Consider the following 26,813-nt stretch of genomic DNA (forward strand, 5'->3'; position numbering starts at 1 on the left):
TGTGCGATAGAGAGAGAGTGTACGGTGTGGTGGGGTCATCCGCAGTGCACCATGAACCCAAGATCCCAGTTGAGACCGTCCTCATAGGCACCAAATTTGGCTATCAGTCTCTGCTCGGCGACTCTGCATTGTTGTTTATCCCGAAGTTCGCCTTGAAGAATGTTTGCCTGAAGATCCGAGGCCAAATGTCCTTGACTGCTGAAGTGTTCCCCCATTTTGTTGCACGGTGTCCATTCACCCATTGTCGTAGTTTGTGCATGGTCTCGCCAATATACCATGCTTTCCCGCACTGTATGAGATAGACAACGTTGGCTGAGTCACATGAGTATCTGCCGTGCGCGTGGGTGGTGTTCCCACGTGTGATGGTAGTAGCCATGTCGAAGATCTGACATGTCTTGCAGAGGTTACCATGATAGGGTTGTATGGTGTCGTGGTAGATGTTGTCCTGAAGGCTGGGTAGTTTGCTGCGAAAAATCGTATGTTTAAGGTTTGGCAGTTGTTTGAAGGTGAGAAGTGGAGGCGTTGGGGGAAGATCTTGGTGAGGTGCTTATCATCATTGATAATGTGTTGAAGGCTGTGAACAACATAGCGTAGTTTCTCCGTGCCCGGGAAGTACTCAATGACGAAGGGCACCCTATCGGATATGTCCCATGTCTGTCTTCTGAGGAGGTCATTGTGGCACATGGGAACTGGCAATCGATGAGTTGAACATTGTATCCCATTCTCCGATTCCTCGCCATGAGTCCAAAGGAAGAAAATGTCATCAATGTATCTGGTCTATAGTGTTGGTCGCGCACGCACATGCACACACACATGAATCTATGGGGTGAATTTGTATTTGCAGATACATACTATTTTGTTTAAAAAGCACACAATTTATAAACAGTCAGTCAATATGGCATTTTATAAATTACTGCTTTAGAAATAAAACCAGCCTGATTCCAAACTAAAACACAGATTCTAAACAAGGTCTCACACCTAACATGCATTGTCTGACCTAAAATGTCACCTCTTCTTTACACTGATAAAACCTTTAGTTCTCTCAGGACCGTGAATTGTAAGGAATTCAGGATTTACATTACATATTAATCAATTAAAACCTTCTAACTGATTAAAGATTTAACAGCATCTTAGATTTGTTTAATACATCCTCATCAATGGTGTGAACCTTTGATCTTTTACTTATAAATTCTGTGTCTGATATTACCTCTCTCACTAACACCTGAAGGAGGACTGAGGCTCTGAAAGCTTGTGATTTCAAATAAACCTGGTGTCATGTGTTTTCTGATATTACCTCCCTGGATTAATCGTCCAGCGATTAATACCACTAGGTTATTGTCTCCCCAGAGGGTCACGGTGTGGAAAGGGATGTGAAGTGCTGTTACGAATTGTACATATTCCTGCGACTTTTACTCAGCACATAGGCTTATTCTTATGCTTAAACAACCTTTGCTCATGCCCATTCCCTCATCAGGAGTCACTGGTTCCAGTCAACAGTGGGAGACTCCTATATTTTCAGCCTCACTGCGGTGCTGAGGCCAAAAGATACCAGTTACAGCCGCATTGGATGGGTTAGCTCAGAGGCTGGGAACTTGCTATCGAATTCTGCTTGTATATTTCTTGGATGTAAGTTGTATGGGTGAATGGGCAGAAAATAAAAAATTGCATCAAATAATAACAGAAAATGCTGGAATTACTCGTATGGCAGCCACTGTGAAAAGACTAACAGGGTCAGAGTTTTGAATTGATGACCTTTCTTTAGAACTGGAGAAAGAAAGATAGAAGCACCAAAGGGGATGTCAATGTCAAGAAACAAAATATGTTGAGTTGAGGTGTGAATGACTAGAAGGTCGCTGGCCAAATGAAAATTGGAGATATAAAGAACGCATCAAAATATGAAACCGTGACAAAGAAACTATGAAGCAAAATGGAAAGAATTCCCAACATCGTCTGTTGTATTTTAGATTTACAGCATCTTAGATTTTTTTGCTCTTAAAGAGTTCCTTTAATCTTTAATAATATTGGTCGTCCTAAATATCAATTACAGAATTGTTAGTACTTCTCTGTGTAACATGGGCATGTCTGTTGCAGAACTTTTCGTCTACCTGTTTGAAATGGAAAAGAGACCTTCTCCACATTGCACAACAAATAGGTTCAACTCTGTAACAGTTTCTTATGCAACAGGTTCCTAGGGTAATGGAAAGTTACAGAGTTGAGTTACAATTTAAATGTCTTTGCATCCGGGTTAGGGGAATGCAGAGATAACTTAGAGTCATACAGCATATAAACAGACCCTTTGGCCCAACTTGTCCATGCTGACCAGGTTTCCTAAACAAGACTTGTCCTATTTTCTTGCATTTGGACCGTATCCCTCTAAACCTTTCCTGTCTATGTACCCGTCCAAATGTCTTTTAAATGTTGTTATTGTAACCACCTCTACCGTTTCCTCAGGCAACTCATTCCATACACACACCACCCTCTGCATGAAAAAGTTGTCCTTCAGGTCCATTTAAATCTTTCCCCTCTCACCTTAAAGCTCTGCCTTCAGTTTTGGACTCCCATACCCTGGGAGGTAAACACCTTGGCTGTTCACTTTATCTGTGCCCCTCATGATCTTCTGAACCCCAAAGCCACCTCTCAGCTTCCTACGCTCCAAAGAAAAATGTCCCAGCCTATCCAGCCTCTCTTTATAATGTCCTGGTAAGTCTTTTTTTTGTAAATATTTCAAAACTGCTAAGTAAGGCTGGAGATGCAACTTGCTAAATGAGAAGAGAAACATTAGCCTTTTATGTTAACCCACTTTGAAAGGTGATTTTTAAGAGAGAAAGCAAAGATACATAAAATTTGAACTGAGTTTATGTTTGATTACCAACACTTTGATTCCCAACACTTTGATTCTGAACAATATCTTGTTGTTCCAAGATGTGACATCTCACTGTGAATCATTGCAGGCTGATTAATTCTTGAGTGACAGCTGGCACTGGCCTTGTCCGTGCGTTCAAACTGGTTTTGAATTCAAGTGGATTTTGAAGGGAGGTGTTGCCACAAAGATGGTTTATTTTGAATTCAGCCAATTTCTGGTTGCCAACCAGAAATACCTGAACCTAAATAAAGCAGGTTTCCAGCCTTTCTCCGAGATTTATTACAGGTCACTTCAAGTCAGTAATTCATCAGCACAGGCTGAGAGATGTTAACCACAGAGATATTAACTGCCATCATGTTGGATAGACTATTGCTGTTGGTAACAGCTTCCGGAAGTTTCTAAGTTGCTGAGACTGTTTGTCTTTCCTTTCCTTCTTATTCCAGCACTGTTCCTAGAGAGCAGCCACTCTAACCCCCTGGTTTGACTCACCTTTTTACAGATCAGTGAGTGATGTTTGCTCACTAATTCACTGGTCAGTGTGTCTAGGGAAATCATTATAGAGAAGGTAAAACATCTCATTATTTCACTTTAAGTGATCTCCAATATTCTGGTTCAGCATGATTATTGTTCTCCAAAGGACAACATATTTTGCACTTTTTAGCCCATTTTCAACACTCAACCTTTAAGATGTTGAATCCAGGCCAGCAGCCAGGTGCAGTGTCCCAGTCCTGGGCCTGGGAGGGGATTCTTGCTCCTGACAGTTGCCCTATGGTTAATCTGTTCCTATGAAGGTCTGGTGAGGACAGGGTTTGAGTGTGAAGCCTCATAGATCACCAGCTCGTCACCACAATCATGGTCTCGGTTGAGGTTGGCCAGTTTGAGTGAGGTAAACGGAGGACAGGGATCGAACTTAATGGCTATAAGTGTGGACAGGAAAATGAGAGAAAATTGGGGAAGGAATCAGAAGGTTCAGTCAACTCACACTGCTGCGCAGGATCATCACTTCCATGTTGATGAGGTGAAGGCTGTAATCCAAGTTCCCATGAAATATAACAAGTTCCTGGAGCATTGCAGGGCAAAGGCCAGGGCACTTCCTGCTCCTGTGGACCAAGTTTTGATACATCTCTTAGGTTGTTTCTCTATGCCTGTCATTATTTTGGGAAACTGTTCCCTTGTTGTTCAGAGATTGATGATATAAATTAACCCTTTGAAGGCCTGAGGATTCACAATACTGTCTTCTGATGCCCACTGCTCTTTTCAGAATTTCACAATAATGTCACCGATAGTTGTATTCCACTGGGTCATTATAAAATGATAAAAAGCCAGTACTGTTTACTTTAAAAAAGACATGTGGAATTTAAAGGGTTAATTGAAAGAGTTTCTCATCATCAGCCACCTTCTGAAATCAAACATTTAGCACAACATTTAGAACTTTATTCTCTCAGTCCCTGCTTTGAATGTTATCTATGAAAAATGCTGAAAACTGACAATGGAGTGCTTCAGAAGGGGTTGCTGTCTGTTCGCAAGGGAGTTGGATTAAAACCGTATTAAACTATTCTAGAAAATCTTAAAAATTATTAGTCTCTTTATGCACTTTCAGCTTGCACATTGCTTCCTGTTGACAAATTCTTGGCACATTTCTGTCTCAATTTTTTTCCATTAAAAAATGTGATGTAGGAAGTTTTCCTGGGATCTTGCTACGTGAATTTGTGCTTTAATAATACCCTTTGGAAGTGAAGAAACTGGTGTGCTACAGTCTGTGCTCCAACCATTTAAGTCTTTGCTTCCCAAATTCCCAATTTTGGCCATAATTCTAATTCATATTAAAATGAAAGTATTAAATAAAAATAAAGATCTGAAGACTTAAATTCACATCTGAGCCCAATTACCTGTGGAGACTGACCACGTTTTAAAGTATTCACTGAACCATCTATGAATTGATGAAATCATAGAATCCCTGAAGCACGAAAACGCCAACCCTCCAAAGGATATCCCACGCCCCTACCCTATCCCTGTAATCCTGCATTCCCCACAGGGAATCCACCTAGCCTGTTAATCCAATTAGATGGCCAGTCTACCTAACTTGCCCATCTTTGGACTGTGGGAAGAAGCCAGAGCACTCTGAGGAAACCCACACAGACACAGGGAGAACATGCAAACTCCACACAGACACTCGCCTGAGGGTGGAATCAAACTAGGGTCCCGGGCGCTGTGAGGCAGTAGTACTAACTGCTGAGCCACTTGTGCTGAGATGATGTATGAATAAAAAGCATGCTTTGATTTGAACAACAGTGTGTTAATGAAATTGCATTTTGTCATTTTAATTCACTGGATTTTGTTAAATATTAGAGGGAAGATTTCCATACAAGGCATTCTTTGAGTTTGCATGTTTACTGTGTGATTGTAACAAACCGGACGTGTCTGTTGGTGTTGGTTTGACTTCCTTGGATTTAAGTTCAGTCTCCAACTCCCTCAGCAATGTGTCATCAGCATTCAGCATATTTTATTTCATCTTCTTCCACTGGGTGTAGGGGACTCTGGTCAGGCCAATGTTTATTGCCCTTGGACCGAGTAGCTCGCTGGGTTCATTTCAGGAGTTAATTAAGAATCAACCACATCACTGAGAGTCTGGAGCCACATGTAGGCCAGACTGGGTAAAGATGGTGGATTTCCTTCCCTAAAGGTGGCTCGGTGGCACAGTAGTTAGCACTGCTGCCTCACAGCGCCAGGGACGTAGATTCAGTTCCACCCTTGGGTTACTGTCTGTGTGGAGTTTGCACATTCTCCCCGTGTCTGCATGGGTTTCCTTCCACAGTCCAAAAATGTGCAGGTTAGGGTGGATTGGCTGTGCTATATTGCCCTGTAATGTCCGTGGATGTGTAGGTTAGGTGCATTAGCCATAGGAAATGCAGGGTTACAGGGATAGGGTAGGGGGATGGGTCGGGGTGGGAAGCTGTTTGAAGAATTGGTGTGGCTGTCTTGGGCTGAATGGTCTGTTTCCACAGTGTAGGGATTCTAAAAGACATTAGTGAACCAGATGGGTTTTTACAGCAATCGATGATAGTTTCATGGTCACCAGTGAGGGTAATGTTTGCTCTCCAGGCGAATTAGGGATGGGCAATAAATGCTGGCCTAACCAGTGATGCCCATGTCCCATGCGCAATTTTATTAAAAATTCTAAACATTAATACTATCCACCTCCTCCCCATTTCAATGTTATTGCCATGATAATGAAAGACAGTGCCTTACGTTATCATTGGGAAAGGAGTATAGAGTGTTAATGTCAAACACTATAACCCTTAGCAATCTAGGTTGAAGAGTCTTCCTCGGTGAAAGTGGGTAATATTCTTAAAGGCCTCTCCGACTCTGAGCTGTTCAAGCTGCAATTTAAGCTGCTCTCAGAGTCAGCGACTCCCTTCCTTTTTTTCTTTCATTTCACCCTTTAAGAGTCTGCTAGATGAACCAACCTCTGTTCCTGTGCACAGCTGAGGTCTGGGTGCAGCGTCCTGCTTGCGGTGAGAGCCTGGCAAGAGGGTGTCAGAAAAGGGGAGGATGCGAGAGTTTGGCTCATCACCAGATCTGAAATAGCCTGATCCCTGGTTAAATCTACAACATATTGTTCTCGGAATCTGCTCCAAATACACTACGAATTATTCCTCATAGCTACCTCTGCCAATCCAAGTTTCCTAATCTATGTGAATATCAGAGTGATCCATGATTAATGCTCTGCCTTTTTTACGTGCCCTCATTATATCCTGGTTTATTCTCTGCCCTACTGTAGCTACTGTCGCGGGGCCTATTGACCACTCCTGCCAGTGTTTTCTTGCCCTTGTTATTTCTTACCTCCACCCATGTGGATTCTGCATCTTGCAGCTGTGAATGCAAGTGCCAAAGGCTGCAATCTCTGCTAGTTATCAAGGTTATGGACACCTCCTCAGGGCTGGAGACGAACGAGGAGAAGGTTCCAGTCATCATTGTCCATGTTGGTACTTAACAAGTTACTTGTAAGGAAAGAGATGTTAAAGAGGAGAGAGCTACTTTAAAGACAAAAAATATTCACCAATCCTACTCACCTGCTTTAAATAATAGTTTGCAACATTACTGTGTTACTAGTCTCACTAAGTTGGCATCTTGATCTGTGTCTTTTATAATCTCGCTCACCTCTCAATTTACTTCCTGCACAAAACTTACTTAAAGCTCCTGCTTCCCCCACTCAAAAAAATTCTCAGATATTCTCACCTGGCCTTTGTCTCACTCAGCTGAGATATCCATTTGAAATGACCTTGCACCACGTGGAGAGTAAAGAGCAAAAAATCCCCTTCTTGAATGGAACTGTTTGGAATCCCTTCTTAGCTACAATAATCTGCACCCCATTTAGACAAGTGATGAGAGTAGGTGAAGTGGCCAATGATGGAACTGAACCACTCTGGCCAATAATATTGGCAGATTTGACCCCATGAGCTTGGCCAGGTCAGCTGTTATGGTTTGTACATTAACCTTTGAGCCAAGGAAGGAGCAAGAGTCTCAATCCATTGTCACTTACTGGACAATGTGCATGCCATGAGAACTGGAATGGGTGTGGTCGTGAACACTCCCCTCCTTCCAGCACCCATCAATACTTCACTGTCACTTGTTATCTCAGCTTTATGATGTCAGTACTCCATTGATACTTGTCTCAGCCTCATGACGTAGGGTTCAATGGGTGAGAGAAACCATTGAGATCTGTGCCAAGTGTGAGATGGCACCTTCCTGGCAAGATGCAAGGCAAAGGACCATGTGAGAGTAGCAAGTTATTGTAAAGTTGATTTCACCCTTAAGGAGCCATGAGCTTTTCAATCCATTGTTGACCTTCCAATGGCCTTTAGTTTGTTCATTGTGGATTTCTGTGTTCCCATTCTCCAGTTCCCAGATTTGTACTTCAGCATGTTGAAGACTTCCCTCAGGCTCTCGATGCAGTGTAGAACAATCAGGGAACATCTGAAGCTTGAGAAGTTTGTTTTTTTGCTTGGTAACACTCAGGATATTCCATAGGATAGAGAGCAGCCCTACTGTCCTCAATGACCATGTGACTATATTGTACCTCACTGACTTGCTGACATTCTCAACATAGGCTGAACAAGGTCAGAAGAATCTGTTAAATTGTCAACAGCCCATGGGCATACTGTGTGTTTGTTCTAAAGTGAAACTGCAAATTTACTTTTTGTCTTTTCACTCTTTCCTTATTCCACTGAAATTACAACATGGACAGCGGTCACTGTTGTACTTATGTTGTCAACACTGCTGCCCTCCCTCAGTGCTGCAGGAGAGACATCTACACCAGTATACACCTCGCCCTGTTTCAATACTTTTGAGTCAAAATTTACCACAATGGAACCACTGGGGACTTATTAATAGTACAGAAGAAGACCATGTGGCCTATTCTATCCATGCCAATCTATTGCTGGAACGATCCAGGGCTAATCCTTATGACCTGTTCCTCCCACAGTTTAAAGTAATAAACTCATAAGAACTGAGAGTTATTCCTGTAGGCTTCTGAAATTCCCACTTCCTTCTTTATTCTCTAACCTTTTTTATCCAGTGACACAAGAGAGCCAGAGAAACACACTATAATGGTATCACCAAAAACCATTAGCATGGATTTGGCAAAATGAGTTTCGTCTTTGGTCTGTGTATAATGTGTAACCTTTTTTTTGTGAAATGTTCCTGTCATTATCAATGACAACGTAAAACATACAAAAGTATTTGGAATAGGAATTCTGTACCTTAACTCTTTTTTGCAGTATAATTCAGAGACCTGGAGTTTGGAATTGGTGAATTTAAAGAGTTGAATAACATGCTTGAAGATGAAATAATTTAGAACAAAATAAAGCCACTAATTTATTATTTGTTCTCAAACATATGTCAACCAGCCAGGTAAAAGGTGGAGGGGTGACTGGGATTTACTCAGCTTATCCTCTGTTTTATCTTGCGTCTGAATACCCCTTTCTGAATCCTTGCTTCTCTTTGTATTCCAGAACATCCTTATCTCAACTCCCTCCCCTCTCTTGTCTCTTCTCATTCCAGATTACTCTTCTGCTGTTGGTTCCCCTGGATGCTGAGAGCAGAAATGCAGTCGTAAAAAAAACCTTCTCACCCTCCTCCTTGGACTCTACTCTTCCTCCTCAACTTGGTTCTTTATTTGTGCTTTGGAGAAAGACTGCCGATCACAATCTTAGATACTTAGTTCAGCCAGATGCAGTCATAGTTGATTCTAGTGCCTTGTACCTTGATTAAATACCCCTGCATTCCACAGTAGTTTAAATAGATGAGATGACCTTTCCTTTGATACTGATTGAAAGATAAATATATATATATAAAAATATATATAAATTAACATGAAGATGGTTTGTGATTCCTGTCTATTTGATTGGTAAAAGCCAAGGGTGTGTTTACTGTCAAAATAATGGCCTATACCATGATACTGAGAATATGAGAACTTCCCTGTGTGGTGAAATTTATGTCATGTTGGTGTTTCAACTGTTTTGCTATATCTTGGAGTGTTAAGGGAAGTGAATTGTATTTGGGATTCCATGAGACTGCTCAGGAAGAATGAGTTATTGAGTGCTTCAGTTAATGCCTGATGGGAATAAATACATAAAATGCTGTTGAAATAAAAACCAAAAATAAAGTTCAGGAAGGATTAACGTCTGCACTACTGCTTAGAGAGGTTTGAGAAGATCCGATGAATTTTTATTACAACTTGTCAAATTCATTCTTCATTTTCTCATCTCCCCATCTCTTGAAGTCTGGTTTAACAGGTGAGCCTCAACATTGAGTGGGGACGGGCTATTTAACTACCAGAGGCATCACAACTTAAGTTAGACCTTGCTCAAGTTCCCCATTGTGCTGTTTTAGGTAAGTGTCATGTAATATTAATGAGCGGCATTGCATCTACCCCATCGCCATTGACACCCACCCTCCCCACCTCCCTCGCTTTCCCCGCAGGCATTGGAGCTGGGAAGAATGAGTGCCCTCAAACTGAGCCCTGAATGAGGACAGCCAATTTGGCAAGACCTGGGAGCAAAGGACTGCTGGAATCTGGGATCTTCCTGTGTTTCACAGGAAATGTTTCATTTCTTCTTTTATCTTGAATATTTGCAATTGGATGAAGCTTCATTGGAAACTTCACTTGAAGTTATCCATCTTCTATTTGGCTGAAAGCATCACCGTGTCATTATTATTCAGATTGAATGCCATCAGATGCCAACATTGTTTAAATTTAATTTGCACTAATCTTTTCAATCCCTAAACCCAATTTATATTTTCCAGCCATCTCAGAGTAGAATCTGATTTACAGCATCTTTCTTTATGGGAGGGGTGTTATCTGTTATTTCAAGATGAATTTCTTCTCTTTATTTCCAACTTTTTCACCCTCATGTTCAGCTTTCAACCAACTAGAAGCCAGCGCTGTTTATGAAATGGGTTTGTCAGTCTCAGTTTAGGTCTCAGACTGAAGTACCTCAAGCAAGAGCTGCTCCAGGCTTGGTACTAAGCTGTTAGAGGACAGGCCAGAGAATGGCCAATGCAATGAATGTTCTTCTGAAGTTGGAATGAGGTACTTCGTTGGACAAGAGGGAGCTGCATGCTGTATCTTATCCATGGCCCTACCCACCCTGTCTGCACTTGCTGCTGATACAGAGGTAGTTACTCAATCCACAACACAAGGTTTCCTCACCTCGATTGGAACAATAGGAGACAGCTGATTCAAGGTGTTCGAAAAAGGGAAAATCACTACATCATCAGGCAGGAGATCTTCCTTCCTCTGCTGACCACATAACCCAGGCAGCATCCTGCTCCGATTTGGGATTGTTGTCTGTCAGGAGGAATTCATTGGAAAGCAGAGTGTTCTACATTGGATAACCAGGTTTCAGCTTATAAGTGAATGTAGGGTCCTGATTTCTGGTTAACCAAGAACACTCTAAACGTCAAAGTCTCCAAATGCAACTTCAGAAAACATCTGGTGTATCGTCTTCTATAAGTCTAACAGTGAGCAAAAAGCATGTGAATCTGAAAATTTAAAATGAAAGATCTGGGAGAACAAAGGTAACCTCTAGCTGTTGCCTCGTTTGTAGTCAGGCCTGACTCTCATATTAGGTAAGATAGCCAAACATTTTGGAAGTTGAAACCAGACATCTAAAATCTTTAAGTGTGTGTTTTTTTTTAAAAGGTTGCTTCATATCATTTCTGAACTTTGTCATGTGGGAGCTTTTGTCAAACAAACTTTTAAAGATGTTTCACCTGCAGTGAAGTGGTTTTGATTTCTGGGTGCCAGTGACTAACTGCGATCTTAAAAAAAAGTCATTGAGATCTGGGAATCTTGCATAATAGAACCAGAAATTGACATTTCAGTTACACTGAAGCCGAGGGCCTCATATTAAAGTTTAGTGGGTTTTCTCTATAGTGGCCTCTTGTGACTTATTTTCATGTTTTCACTGAATCACAAGAAGCGATCACCAATGAAAATCCTCCAAATCAGAGTTTGGTTTCTGCATTTTACCATCAGCATTGAGAAGGTGAGGGCCCCAAGCACTGGTCTCCCTCAATCCAGTCATGCTCCTCTCCTTTATCCTGCTCCATGTTTAGTTTTAAATTTATCAAAAGGCAGTGATCATGCAGCTAAAGAGCAAAGCTGCTGTGAATGTGAAGCGGGAGCTGGAAACACAAGCCACCTTTTTCCCTGAACTTGTTACTTTAATGTACTAATCAATGTAAAAAGAAGTCTTGTATTAACATGTGTGAAAGTGTGTGTGTGTCTTGGTAAATTTGGCAGCTACAGGATTGGAATCTCTTAAAGAAAAGAAAGTAATGTGGAAAGATGGAAGGTGAAACAAACGGAACGCAACTGAGCAACCAAACAGATGTGTAGTGAGAAACATTGGAAATTCCTGATGTTTTTGGTTAAATGTGCTATAAGTACATTGAGCTAGGTGCTAAAAGTCTTTTGTAACATGATTGCTCGATTATTCCTCTAAAATTAGCTGAAAATTGTGTCTTTTTTTTTACTCTCCTTGATTCTAATGTTAATTAACATAAATTTTGAGGAATTTGTCTTGCCCCTGAGAATAATGATCTTGAAAATGTGCTCATGTTCACAATAAGCTGTCCCTTCCCTAATTGCCCCTCTCCTTACTTCACTCTCCTCTCATTGTACCCCTCTCCTCACTGCATTATCTCCCTTTACCTCTCCTCTGCCTTTCCCTGTCCCCTTCTTTTTGCACCTGAGCCTCCCTGCTCTCTTTCCTCTACCCAGTGCTCTCCCCTCACGATCCCCCCTTTCATTGTCAAAGTTGTCGCAAATAACTTCAGTTTTATAGCAAAACTACGGATCTCATTGAAACGTATAAAATTCAGGCAGGACTGAATGAACTGGATGTAGGAACGATGTTTCACCTGACCGTGGGTGGAAGGGTTAGAGCAAGGGTTACATTTTTGAGATGTAGAGTAGGTCAATTCAGGACTGAAAACGAGTGGTGAATCTGTGGAATTCTCCAGCATAAAAGGTGGTGGAGGCTAAATCACTGACTACTGTACATTAAACAAAGAAATAGATTTCTAGACACTAAACGCATCAAGGAGTATGGGTAGAGAGCAGGAGTATGAAGTTGAGATGGAAGATCAGCCTTTTGTTTATTGAATGAGTGGATAGGCTCAAAGGGGCGAATAGCCAACTCCTCCTCCTGTGCTGCTATGCGTCTAATCACTGGAAGTTCCCTTCAGTGAAGTCAAACCATATTAAAAGAAATTGTGTTCATATGTGGCTGTGCATTAAGGGATCATTGTTGTCTGGTTAATTATTCCAGCTATGTACTTTCACACCTGACATTGCCCCTTAATAATAATTTGAAATGTAATTTTATAATTATTACTGATATTACCTCAGCTAAATCATTAATACTGATTTTATCATTTATCTTGGTGTCATTGTAGAGCTTGCTGTGTGCTAATTGGCTGTTCCTCTACGTTCATACCTACACTTACATTGGCTATAAAACACTTTGGAGCATTATAAAAGTGTTGTGTGGAGTTGGAGGAATGCAGCAGGCCAGGCAGGCTGTGTTATCTCTGATTCCAGCATCTGCAGTTCTTGCAATCTCTGATAAAAATGTCGTCCCCTGTTTCCTCAATTCAGACACACCCCTCCAACCACTTTTCTCATAAAAAGCTAGGCAATGAGCTGGAAGGCTGTTTGGTTAAGGGAGGCACTGCAGCAAGACCAGATTCTGCCACAGTTCCCATGTTCACCGCTTACAAGCAAAAGAAACAGGTTTAGTGCAAGTTTCTAATCTTTGTCGAGTCGCAAATTGCTTAACTCAAAACACCACAAGTTTCCTACTATCAGCCTCGATGTTGCATTGCTCATCTTTATCCACCAGGGGGAGTCTAGTAGCATTCCTGACTAATCTATGTTGCAACGGGTGCCATCAGTGAATTGTTGGTTAATTAATTAACTTTTCACTCTGTCTTTATGAAACTTATAAAATTGATTCAGCCGAGAGAAAATCTTGTGTAAGCTCATGTAATCGTATTAGTGGATTATGGAGTATTAAAATACAATCAGAATTATTTTGTTCATACACATTTAACACAAAATAACACCAATCTGCATTTACGTAGCCCCTTTAAGGATGAAAAATATCCAAAAGCATTTCATCAGAATATCAGCATTTAAAATTTGATATCGAGCTACAAAAAGGAGAATTCTAACATCCTTAGTCAAAGATGTCAATTTTAAAGAACATCTTAAGGGAGGAGAGAGTGAGTTTAGAAACAGAATTCCAGAGCTTATGGTCCAGATAACTAAAGGCATGGTCACCAATAGTAGGGTTGGAAGTGAGAATGCATAATCCAAGTTCTTGCAAGTGTCTGACTGGTCACATATTGCAGCAACAACTGATTTCCCTGTAACAAGTAGAGAAAGTGCTCTATACAGAGTTGACACAACCCAAAAAATGATGTAGGCATTATTAATTCATTTGTTGTCCATTCCTAATTGCCCTTGAGAAGGTGGTGGTGAGCTGCTACCTTGAACTGCTGCAGTCACTGTGCTGTTGGTAGGCTGTTAGGAATGGAGTTTGAGTTTTGACCTGAGACCAATTGAAGGAACAGCAGTATATTCCCAAGTCAGTATGGTGTGCGACTTGGAGGGGAACTTGCAGGGGATGGTGTCCTTATGCATCTACTGCCCATGTTCTTCTAGGTGGTATAGGTCACAGGTTTAGATGGTGCTGTAAAGGAGCTTACTGAATTAGTGCAATACATCTTGTAGGTGGTTCACAAATGGGCTCCTTTGTGTTGGATTATGTAGAGTTTTTGATTGTTTTGGACATTTACTCATTCTGGCAAGTAGAGAGTATTCAGGCTTGTGTCTTGTAGATGGTAAATAGACTATAGGGAGTCAGGAGGTTAGAATTCTCCATATCTGACCTGCTCTTGTGGCCACAGTATTCAGTTTCTGGTCAGTAGTAAACCCCAGAATGTTGATGGTGGGGGATTTGACAATGGTAATGCCATTAACTATCAAGGGGAATAATTCTCACTTGTTGGAGATAGATATTGCCTGACCCTTACCTCGCATGAATGTCACTTGTCACCCCAAGCCTGGATCTTGACTAGGTTTTGCTGCATATGATTATAGCAGAGCTCATTAGCAGGGTCAAAAGTGTTTGAACATTTTTAGATCAGACAATTTTAAATGAGTTGTTTGGAAATATCACTAACAAATTCAGTTGCTTGTCTATTTTAATAAAAGCTAATTTTGTCCTCACCATTGTGTTGCATAATTTGAAGATACTTATATAAATCCAAATTGTTCTGTATCACATCTTTTCCCCAGTCTTGCTATCCCCCAATACCAGCCCATTACCTATCCCTTGTCTACACGTCTGTCCCTATCCGGCTGTTATAAATCCCAATCTATCTCTCACTATACCCAACTTTGCTGTCTCCAATCCTGTCAAGTTTTCAGAAAACTGACCCCATTCTGAATGTTCTTTTCCTTACAAATGTGACGTGCTCACATTATCTGAGCTGCGTTTTTGAAGTTCACATCAGAATTTCTGGTTACCCAACTTTAGGATGAGCTTGTTAAGAACTCGCAGGAGTGGTGTTTCCAAGAGGTGTTTCCTGATGTAATGCTGTTCCAGTCTTGGCAAAAATGTAAATCTTTGCCATGTTAGCAAGAAATGGCTATAAATTGGCAGCATGTCAGTCAGCCAGTCCATTGCCTTCTAGTTCACTGGAGACTTTAAAATGACCAGACAGCGGGTTGTCATTTACTTACTAGGGCCAGGCACAGTAGTCACTGACTTTTACCTGAAAGGGAATGTTTTCAGGGCTATGGAGGGAAAGAAAATTCAAGGAGGAGTGCGATTAATTAGATACATCTTTCAAAGTGCTAGCACAAATGTGAATGATCTTCTGTGCAGTAAGATTCTATGTTTCTGAGCTCTTCTCTTATATACCTTCCTCAAAACAGCATTCTTCATATGGGAGCTAGTCAGTGAATTACTCCAGTTACTCCACCTGGGGTTCAGGGGATAGATCCCAGTTATCCATGAGACCTCTGACTAATGCTCATATAAGCACATTTTCAGATGGAGTCGGTGGCTACTGATCATGTTTTATCCACTCTGTTTCTCATTGCAAGGGGACACTGAAGCTAATTATAACAGGTTAAACATTGGCCTGGCTGAGATCAGCTTCCTGGATACAAGGCTGGGAATCAAACCTGTGAGCGTGCAGACTGGTGTAACTTGGTGAATCACCAAGTGAGAAAGTAGCCACTACCCTGCTCTGTGGGATGTACGCTTTACAATTCTCTCTCTGAACGGTGTTCTTGCAGTTTCTGTATGTAAAGTGTTAAGATGCCCATGCAAACCAGATGGGCATTTGAAGGCAGGTAAGGGTGGCTGTTCTTGCGGACCGAAAGAGCAAAGTTTTCCCTTTTTTGTTTCATTGCTCGTTATTATTTCTTGGAGTTTTTCTGCTTCTATTGTATTAACTTCAAGTCTGCAGACCTGTGAGTTACTGCATGTTCCTGCTTAACTGATGCATATTCTCTTTCTGTGGAGACCAAGTATTTCTGAATGATCTGTTGCTCCGGGCATGTATTTATGATGTTGCTTAAATAAACATATTTCTATGTGCATTTTACCATGAATGGCCATGGTGTCATTTTGTAATTCAAGATGCCAATTCCTCACCACCGTTACAGAGGGCCTGTACTTTAGATCCTTGAAATCCTTTCCAATGCTTTGATGGAACATCATTGCTTGGGATGATGCATACATTCACAATAATTATCAATAACTCCAGTAAAGAGCTTGTTATTTAAATCAGTTTGAATCTTTTCCACCAGGCTCGTCTTCTATCCTGAAGCCTCCTGACTTAAATGCCATGAGTGGAAATATACTTTGGGCTTACATTTTGCATTTGCTGCTTTCTTCTGCTCGTTTTGCGACTCAAGCTCTTTTGAAAACTTTTGATGTAGTTAATACACAAGCTCCTAGAGCGGACACTCTGTCGAAATACATTTAGGTGACAGTAATTCCAGGTATTTGTGAACCATACAAGGTTATTTTCCAGAGGCAGCAGAAGGACACCTGGTTGGATGAGATGGAGGGGTAAGGTAGCGATGGGGTGGTCAAGAGTGAAGATATGCGAAATGTTAAAGACTGACTTTACAAAGATACTGTGGAGAAATCAGATGGGTCTTCGAGATGAATGGCAAAACCTGTAAGATAGTAAACTAACAATAACTTTCACTTGTGTAGCATTTTTAATGTGATATAATTTCCCAAGGTGCTTCATAGGAATATCGTCAAACAAAATTTGACACAACGACAAAAAGAGTTATTATGATAGATGACTAAAAAGATTGATCAAAGACAGTGATTGTAAGGAATATCTTGAAAGAATAGAGAGATATGAAGATATTTAGGAACGAAGTTAAGGCATTGAGAAAACTATTAGTATATATGGTCCCTTCAAAGGGTAGGGTGATATTAATATCCATGTTCAGAATGTGTCCCCAGAATTATTGGGTTATTTTCCATTAGAAAAACATGGGAGTAAAATTTCTTTAGGTGGCAGTTGTTACGAAGTTGGGTAGAGTATTTGTGAATTGGAGGGCAGGAAGCTAAAATGTGTGGTTATTTTAAGAGATAAAATGTTTTTAAGTTTAGAGTTAAACAGAAGGTGTCTGTAAGCAGCTGGGAAATAGTACAGACAGTTCTAAAATTGCAACATGTATCCATTAGCTGTGTGAATAGAAACCCTCAGGCTTGTTTTGATGTTTTGAAGACAAGTTTGAATTTAAAACAAGCACCTAGATACCAAAAGCTAATTGAATTTAAATCTGATGGTGTTGACAACCTGAAACCAATCATTTTTTTAGAAATCGATGGGTCATCGGGGGTTATATAAAGCTGACGGCATTTGGAAAATCGGAGAGAGCCAATTGCCATCCGAGGGGAGAGCCAAACTTCAGCTGCAGCGAAGATAAGTCCACCATCTGAGATTAAAACCTGGCTTTCACAAAAAAAATTAAGCTCTCTAAAAAGGTACCACAGTATTTTAGCTCAAAGTCTTCACTGAAGAAATTAAGGAAGAAAACATCCCTGACAGCAGAATCAGCGGCAGAAAGACATTTGTGACTCGAGATCAACAGAAGAAACATTGTGTGAACTTGGAGAGATTAAATTTAAATTTATTGTTGTCTAATTAATTGGGTTTATATAAGTGGGACCTGTGTTTATTTGAACAGCATTCCAGTAGAATTTAGACCAGTTAGGGAGTAGTTAGTAGTCTGGGGGGAATTGTCGGTTTGTTAGCAATCCTGTTAATTTGTTTGTTGTTAGGGTTAAGTAAATAAATTGTTTCTTGTTACTTGTAAAGTTGAGATCAGGGATTTTCTTTCTTATAGCCACTCTTTTGAAAAATTACGAGAGGAAAGGTGAGCTTCTCTGGGTGTTTCAGGAGTAATTATTAGAGGGGTTTGGCCATTCCCCCTCTGTGACACAGTGCAGTGTGGATGATAGTAATTCAGTCTCCCTTTACAGTCTGTCCAACATCCTTGGCTTGAAGTTGACGGGAAACAAAATAGAAGACCATAAATACAGAGCTGTGTAAGTGGGGTGGGTTTAAACAGGCTCGAGTGTGAATTAGCAGTTAACTAGCTGTTGCCCAAGATGAAATTCATCTCCATGGATTTCGTGTGGTTGAGGTGATGAAGGGAGTACATTTTGCTAATGGGGGTGGGTTATTTGAGTTGGATAAGAAGGGGAAATCTGTCAATATAAAAGAAGGAAAGAGGAAGTTGAGATGCCAGGAGTCAGGATAATCAACTCCCTCCTACTGTCCAACCACCACCATTAAGTCATTAACGTAATTGGATTTGCTTTGAAAGCTGCGATTGGAAGGACATCTGGTGTTGCATAAGGTGTGTGTGGCCAGTAGTGATGCCTGCTCTCTTCTGGAGCTGTGTGTTCTTGGGAAGAAAGAATTCACTAGAATTTGTTTTTCCCAAATTGGCCATTTATTATTTTTTATTTGGTTCTTCCTCTTCCAGGAGTTTACAGAGGGAAGAAATGGGTTCTTGCCTCGGTAGTGTGTATTCTTCCTAATGGCCGTAGATGCTGTGTGGGGTTTGTAAAGTTTTCTGATCTCAAGGTAATTTTAGAGCCCCAATTGTTAGTTCTTGTGGCGCCAGGGGAAAATTAACCTCTCTTTCTATCCGTTATTCTTACATTTTAGTTGTGGAAGTTTGGTAGTAGGAGCAGCAGAGAACATTACGGCTCCTGAAATCAGGTAAGCTAAGAATGTGATCTGCTATGCTTGTCACTTGGGTGAGTACTAGAGGGAGAAGTCATAGATGATGCCTTCAGCAGGGAAAGAAAGAAACAGCAGTAGAAGGAGAAGAAAAAGTGCATGAACTATTCAAGACAAAATAAAACAAAGAACTGTAGATGTTGAAAATCTGAAACAAAACAGAAATTGCTGGAGAAACTCAGCAGGTGTGGCAACATCTCTAGAGAGAAAGCAGTTAACATTGAGTCCAGTTCCTTTCTTCAGAACACTGGACTCAAAATGTTAACTCCGCTTTCTTTCTACAGATGCTGCCAGACATGCTGGATTTCTCAAACAATTTCTACTTTTAATCAAGACAAAATTCACTGATGTTCATGAAAATGTAAAGAAGGAACAAATTCAAGATATTCCTGCCTCTGTACACATTATATCACTTGAAGAGTTTTCCTGTAGAAATATGTTAAAAACTACGTTTCCCATTTCTGTTCTGGAATTGTATTATCTATCAGTCTGTACAGGATTTTTGAGATTGTACAATCAGCTGCAAAATAAAGCAGATGTTTTAATGAAATTGAAGCCTCAGAACTTATCATTGCAATGTCATGTACCAAAATGCATGGATCACAAACTGATTCCAACTCCCATGGTGCTCTACAGAAAAGTTTATATAAAGAGTAGAATCTTTTCAGAATCTACTAGAGCTGTGAAGAATTATAGGGTGCTTTCAGCACTCCCCTGGTCTTTGCAAAGGCTGATCACCACAGGCCAAATCACTCGCCTTCAATACAAGGAGGTGGACAAACAGCCACTGTGACACTAAAAAATATTTCACTGAGAGGACCATTAACAGAAAATTTCTGGGGATCATAACAATTGATAAAACAGTAGTGTAGTGACAAAGAGAGTCTCAAGTATTGGACACTGGCCAAACAAAGACAATAAAATTAAATATTCACATGTAAATATACAGTAATGACTTCCAGGACCAGAATTTAAGACACCATTTGATTAGTTAGCGGAGATTAGAAAGATCTTGGGTTTTCTCCTACAGTTTATAGCTTTACTCACTCTCTAGATTCAAGGAGACTAATCCATTATTCTCCAAAATTATTTTTAAAAAAATTTTTGCAATAAAATAATATTTGTTACACAATTCAACTGAATCTGCCCTCAAAGGAGAGTTTGAGCCTTAAATGAGGTGATTAAGGTGGGGTTTTCAATACAGATGTGAATTAATGGTACAAAATAGGTAAGACTACTTAAAATTAAACTATGAAAGTAGAACAATAGGGCAGTTTCACATTGGTGCAAAGCTACTTTCAGACAAAATTGGGAGTTATTCAGAGGTAGATGGTAAAGGCAAGAGATGGTTCTGCTGAATGCTCACCGTCATTTATAGATTGTATACAAATGTCTTTTTTTTTACATTTTGCATCCCTAAGGTGTGAAGAAGTCTGCATCAGGTTGAGAATACAGTGGTATTTCTGCATGCGTATAGTAGTAGTCCCTCTGTGCTCAGCTGTCATGAATTGATGTCGATGTGCAGTAACTGTTTAGGGCATTTGTCTACTGTCTCTGTGCCGTTGCACTCACTTGAACTGTCCAACCGCTCCAAGAGAGACATCTTTTCTTTCCTCATCTTCGCCCGACGGTTTTTGAACCAGACCTGTGTAAATATGATGAGAGTTACGGATAAGGACACAGTAACCATTTGTACTTGTGAAGGGTGTCTTTAACACAATAAAGCATCTCACAGAGCTTCACAAGGACCACATTTTGCAAGATTACAGCAGACAACTGAAAATGCTGTTAGGATTTAATGCTATCTTAAAAGGTCAGAAGTCACACAACGCCAGGTTATAGCCCAACAGGTTTATTTGAAATCACAAACTTTCGTATCACTGTCCCTTCTGTGTGACTTCTGACCTTGTCCACCCTAGTCCAACAGTGGTAACTCCACATCTTAAAAGGAGGAAAGTGAACTAGAGAGGTTTAGGGAGGGAATCCCAGGGCTTAAGTTCTACACTAGAGCAATTCAAACTGGGGTTGTTGAAGAGGCCAGAATCAGAGAAGTGCAGAAATCTTAGGAGTGTTTCTGAGCTGGAGGAGATTGCAGAGGTAGGAAGGTGTGAGGCCACGGAATTGAAAACAGGAATAGAAGAGGGTGGGAAGGAATCATTTCTCACTGAGATAGCAGTTAATTATCAGTCCACTGTAAAACTGCATCTTATTGGTGCCTTTCTCTGTTCTTCCAAAACATGGTTTTACTTGCAGTAAGATGTTAAAAAGGATCTTTTGATGCAGTAGTAGCATCTTATCTCTGGGCTAGGTGGTCCAGGTTTCAGTCCTCTCACCTTGAATTGCGCAATATTATGTCTGAACAGGCTGATTAAAATAACTAAAGGAACAATAGGGCCAATGGCAGGGGACAGGATGGGGAATGTAGTCATTAAACTGCAAGCTAAATTGACCAGGCAATGTTAAAACCCACATCATTGCCTTATTGGATTAGCAACTTTAGTTCAGAAATCAGACAACACCACATTATAGTCCAACAGGTTTATTTGAAATCACAAGCTTTAGGAGCGTTTCTGAAGTCTAAGGGGGCAACATTCCGAAAGCTTGTGTTTTCAAATAAACCTGTTGAACTATAACCTAGTGTTGTCTGATTTCTGACCTTGTCCACCCCAGTCCAATACTGGCACCTTCACATCGCAACTTCAGTTGATTGGTTCAACCTCATCTCCAAACAACAGATCCAGCTCAGCGCATCATTTAGCTATTGTCTCACAGTTTACTGTAAACTTGCTCACATCCTGACTATAACAAAATAGTATATTAATCTCTAAACCCAAACTTTTTAGGAATTGATACATTTGTTGTTTGTTTTGTTCAGACTGCAGGATGAGAGCAACCATGACCTGGCTCTTCATGTGAAACAGGACAGTAACAGGTGCAGGAGGCCATTCAGCTCATCTAAATTCACCCACCTAGAAACAATCTATTGATCCACACCCCTGTGCCTCCCCCATTGATGTAAACAATTGTTAATCAATTCCAGGATTTTCTCTTCCACGACTCCAGTTTGTGTACAAAGAAGTTTCCTGATGTCTGCCCTAAATTAACCTTTCAGTTTGAATCTATCAGCCCTTGGACTACTCTAAAAAGGTAATACTTTTTCCATTCTCTTAGCTGTCCTATTTACCTGTAATAGTTCAGCTCTCAGCTCCTGCTATGTCTATCCTTTACATTCACCACAAAAATGATCATTTTTCATGTATGTTAAGTGTCTCCAGTCTATTTTTCCACAACTGATCCCAATCATGTTCTCCCTCAGTATCTACAAATGTAGATGTTCAACAGAAGTCATTGGATAGTAGGCTGATAATTAGTCTAACCAGATTATAATGTGTTAAAACTGTGTTTGACTTAGTTTACCTTTTGTATAGTTAATCCTTTCTTATGGACAACAAGTTTTATGTTGTCTGAATTTAGAATATTGGTATACCACAGTCACGAGGGGGCTGTTGTAATGTTGTCCCTATCTCTGAGTCAGGAAGGCCTGGTTTCAAGTCCCTGGTTTCTAGAGGTGTACAAGAACATCTCTGAACAGGTTGATTAGAAAATACCTACAACAACCCTGCTTTAACATGTTCTAATCAACCTGTTTAGTGATGTTATTACACACCTCTGGAGCAGGTAGGACTTAAATGTGGGCCTCCTGGCTCAGAGGTAGGGGCATCACACTGCACCACAAGAACCCCCAGTCACAGCTTTACTTTTTTCCTGTATCAATCGCTGCTTTAATTTTTTCTAAATCCTGATGTGCTCTCACACACAAGTGAAAGTTTTCTTTCCCATCACCAAGTCACCCATAGTATTTTTTCGTCTTTTAACTACTGCCAGTAAATCACCTGCATTTTCCAAATGATCAATTTAAAAGCAAAGCCCATTCAGGGCAATACAAACCATCAAAGGTGAGGGAGTGGGTCAGATGCCTAAATTTGAATGGAAGGGGAGACCCAATCACTGCTTTAAGAAATCTGAGGGTGGGGGTGTCGAAATTGGTCACTGAAGTCAAAAACAGGCAGCCAATTAGCCTGTTGTAAATACTGACTTGACCATGTCCAACAGTTTAAACACTGACTACAATTGCTGTTTCCTGTAGCTTACACACCCTTTAACTGGAGGTTTCGTACCTTGATTGTTTCTTCAGAGAGGTGGGTGGTCCTGGCCAGGGACTCCCTGGCGCTGCTGTCTGGGTAGCTGGTCTTGTTGAAGAGGTTTTCCAACTCCTCAAGCTGCCTCTCTGTGAAGACTGTTCTGTGTCTCCGTCTCCTCTTCTGAACCTGGCTCAGCAAGTGAAGACCCAGCTGTGGCATAGCAGCAGGACTCGAGAGACCTGGACAGGGACATTATACAAGTAAACACCTCTAATTTGATAAACTGTCCCAAGACTCTTCACAGGATTGTTATCAAATAAAATTAACATCAAGCCACGTAAGGCTTTTTTTTCAGAACAGGTAAACAATCCAGTTCAGCCTCAAGCAATGGCCAGTGAAAGGATTGAAGTTGGTGGCTAGACAGTGGATTTTATCTGCCGAGAATTAAAAGCACTGTGCAAAGAACAGGACAGAGAGGTCGTAGGAACTGCAGATGCTGGAGAATCCGAGACAACAAGGTGCAGGGCTGGATGAACACAGCAGGCCAAGCAGCATCATAGGAGCAGAGAGGCTGACGTTTCGGGCCTAGACCCTTCATCAGAAAAGGGGGAGGGGAAGGGGGCTTTGAAATAAATAGGGAGAGAGTGGGAGTGGGAGAGAGATCCCTTGAGGTTTGTCCGGAGGGAGGAGGGTAACTTCTTCAGGTTAGGCATCCTTAGAGGTCCCTGTGTCTCCCCCCACCCCCAACTAACAGCACCCAAAACACAGAAGATCTGATCATTTTCTATTTTGATGTTCATGGAATCTTGTGCACACACAGCCTACCTGTGTTTTTCATATAATAACATTGATTGAACTTCACAACTAACTTCACAGAGCACTATTTTGGATGTTTTACTTATTGTGAGAGGGGTTTTATAAATACCAATTATTTTTTGAATTTGGGAGCTGGCAATTAAATCATTTCCTTTGATGCAAATTACACAAACAGCATTGGAAAGTGTGTTCAAATGGGACTGGGTCATGAACTGTGGTTTGAATTTGGACAGCAACATCTGATTTGAAACTAGTAAATGAAGCTGGGAACTGTGAAATGCCTTTGGGTTTGCCGGTTGGATAAAATCAAACCCCAATATTTGTTTGTTTCTTCATATGCTATGGTACAGAACCACACTGCTTCAGTGACTAAGTATATAAAGATATTTTTATGAATAAAGTATATTTTTGAAATTAAAAAAAGGGAACTGTGACAGTCTGAGCATTACTTGCAAACTTCCTCCTTAAATCCCCTTGATTGGGTACCGCGTGGAACAGACCAGGTAAATCCCTGGTTCACTATCTGACCTAACCTCAGTTAGCAGACCTCAGCCACTGTAATTTGCCTCCAAAAACCTTGATCGAGACTAAAGCTCCTCTTTCTAGTTATTAAGCCTCAACGTGCTTTAACACTGCAGGAGGGCTACCCAATTGTGAAGCATGCTGACATTCACTGTCTCGTCTTGTATCAGGTGAAACCTGCTTTAGTGAGAGCGGCAGTTAGGTCTGTGTAATCTTGGTTTCGGGTTGGAAAGAAAATTGGGATAATTTAAACTAACCCACCCATGTGGAATACCAATGAGATTGAATCTGTCCTCTATCTCCTCTCCAATAATAACACACGAAATCTGTTACAACACTTTAGATCAAAATCTAAAGCTAATACTTTCAAAATAGAATTAAGTTACTGTGTTACACAGTCCGAAATCACATTGTTTTTACCTGTGTGTCTCAGACAGTAATGCGGAGGGGGCTGGTGGACCCAATTTGAACAGCATGATTGCTTTTCCATGCGTCCACAGTAAAAGTCTTCATGTCCTAAGGTGCCATCAGCTGGTGCTGATCGTTGAGCTGACTGAAGTCCAGAATAACCAAAATTGTGCCAGCTGGGCAGAAAGCCATTCGCAGAACGGAGTAGGAGTGGGCAGCACTGCCACAGGAGTTGACCTGAAGGACATTTGGTGTCCTTGCTGGACAGAATGCTGTCAATACTGAAATCGCTGGCAAACATCAGAATCAGGTGTGCAACGTCCTTCCAAATGTCCACTTCCAAGAATAGATGAGACTGTTCCCTTGCGATCCTGAATTGTGAAATGTCTAACTGGGTTTATATTCTTTTCACCTGAAGGTTGGTTTTGTATATGACTGCTCTCTCCCAGACTGTGTCCCGTGGCACTTATCTAGGGATCTCCTGTGTATTCATATTTATCAGTCAGATCAGACATTTCAAACTGTGATCGGCTATTGTTCATACAGTATTTGTGTATTTAAAGAGAAGACGCCTAATCTAAAAGCAATTAGGGGCATCAAATCTTCATTTCTGCACAACAATGAATACACTCAGTCCAAACCACAAGACCTGATTCATTTCAAAATTCTCTCTTATTCAGAACGTGTATATACTGTCACAGATTAGCAAACATACGATTAAGCTTTTGAGCTTTGATAGGGTACCTTTCTTTCTTGAAATTTTCAAACACAGTATGTAAGCTTTGATTTGTAGATATGGCGCTTGGTTTGCTGTGACATTCTTGTACAGACTGCATTGTATTTTCCATTCTATAACAAGCCTATGAATCTCTGCATCCATTAGAGTCGATTTTAACTTTTAAGTGATTGACTGGGGACCATACTGATTGCGGTGGGAACCAGCAGCTAAAGAGTATGCCCCCCAACCCTATCAACTGAGCACCAGACATATGTCCCAGTTCAGCTCATTTGTTTGAGGCGTGATGATCAAGCTGGTTGGTCGTCTCTCTCTCTTTCTACCCCCTGCCTCTTACCCCCATTCCCACTCCTACTCCCACCCACACCCCCCAAAAAAATCAAATTTATTTAGAGACAGGCCAGAATTGCAAAGAAAAGGGAGAATAGGAGTGCCCCAGCTTATTTTGCAGATCCCACTCCCACGTTTTGCTGCTCTGGGACCCACACACATAATCCACCTGTGTCCCTTCAGTTTCATTCTTGTGGAGTTAGTCAAAACAAGACCAGTGCTGGCCTTTACAGTAATTACTTTACATTATTAAAGTGACAGCTCTGCAAATAGGGAGCTATAGAGAGATGCTGAATAGACTAGGACATTTTTTTTCCCCTGGAGCATTGGAGGCTGAGGGGTGACCTTATAGAGATTTATAAAATCATGTGGAGCATGGATAGGGTAAATAGCCAAGGTCTTTTCCCCAGGGTAGGGGAGTCCAAAACTAGAGGGGCATAGGTTCAAGGTGAGACGGGAAAGATTTAAAAGGGAACCAAGGGGCATCTTTTTCATGCAGAAGGTGGTGCATGAATGGAATGAGCTGCCAGAGGAGGTGGTGGAGGCTGGTACAATTATAACATTTAAAAGGCATCTGGATGCGTACATGAATAGGAAGAGTTTAGAGGGATATGGGCCAAATGCTGGCAAATGGGACTAGATTTATTCAGGATCTCTGGTCAGCATGGATGGGTTGGACCAAAGGGTCTGTTTCCATGCTGTACAACTCTATGACTCTAAAAGCAAAACTTTTGACTGTTGACTATAGGTTTAAGGTGAGAGGGGAAAGCTTTAAAAAGGCCCTGAGGAGTAACTTTTTCATGCAGAGGGTGGTGCAAGTATGGAACGAGCTGCCAGAGGAAGTGGTGAAGGCTGGTACAATTACAACATTTAAAAGGCATCTGGATGCGCACATGAATAGGATGGGTTTAGAGGGATATGGGCCAAATGCTGGCAAATGGGACTAGATCAGATTGAGATATCTGGTCTGCTCAAATGAGTCGGCCCAAAGGGTCTGATTCCGTGTTGTGTGACTCAGTGACTCTTAAGTCCTGAGATTATTACAAGGCTCTACATTAAATGTATAGTGTGGAACACAGCAGGCCAGGCAGCATCAGAGGAGCAGGAAAGTTGATGTTTCTGGTTGGGA

General features: G+C 41.0%; 2 protein-coding genes across 3 annotated transcripts in view; one reads left to right on the forward strand and one right to left on the reverse strand.

Annotated features, from left to right (window-relative positions):
• Positions 1-19,280, forward strand: part of clip3 (CAP-GLY domain containing linker protein 3) — a 70,814-nt gene extending 51,534 nt beyond the window's left edge. Inside the window, exon 14 of one of the 2 annotated variants that reach the window (XM_048618375.1) lies at positions 17,298-19,280. In XM_048618375.1, coding sequence (XP_048474332.1) covers positions 17,298-17,418 — 121 coding nt within the window. In that variant the 3' untranslated portion in view covers positions 17,419-19,280. Of the gene's footprint in view, positions 1-8,926; positions 9,555-17,297 lie in introns of those variants that run through there. The other variant, XM_048618376.1, reaches the window with a different exon arrangement.
• A 951-nt stretch (positions 19,281-20,231) lies between these two features.
• LOC109917552 (homeobox protein goosecoid-like) lies at positions 20,232-23,101 on the reverse strand. The gene is made up of 2 exons (XM_020517394.2): positions 22,909-23,101; positions 20,232-20,375 (listed from the first exon to the last, which is right to left on the reverse strand). Exons 1-2 carry the CDS (start codon positions 23,089-23,091, stop codon positions 20,232-20,234), a joined length of 327 nt encoding a protein of 108 aa, XP_020372983.1. The 5' UTR covers positions 23,092-23,101.
• Between the last annotated feature and the right edge of the window lie 3,712 nt (positions 23,102-26,813).

This window comes from Rhincodon typus, chromosome 39 (genome assembly GCF_021869965.1).
Source record: "Rhincodon typus isolate 14 chromosome 39, sRhiTyp1.1, whole genome shotgun sequence".
NCBI classification, from domain to species: domain Eukaryota; kingdom Metazoa; phylum Chordata; class Chondrichthyes; order Orectolobiformes; family Rhincodontidae; genus Rhincodon; species Rhincodon typus.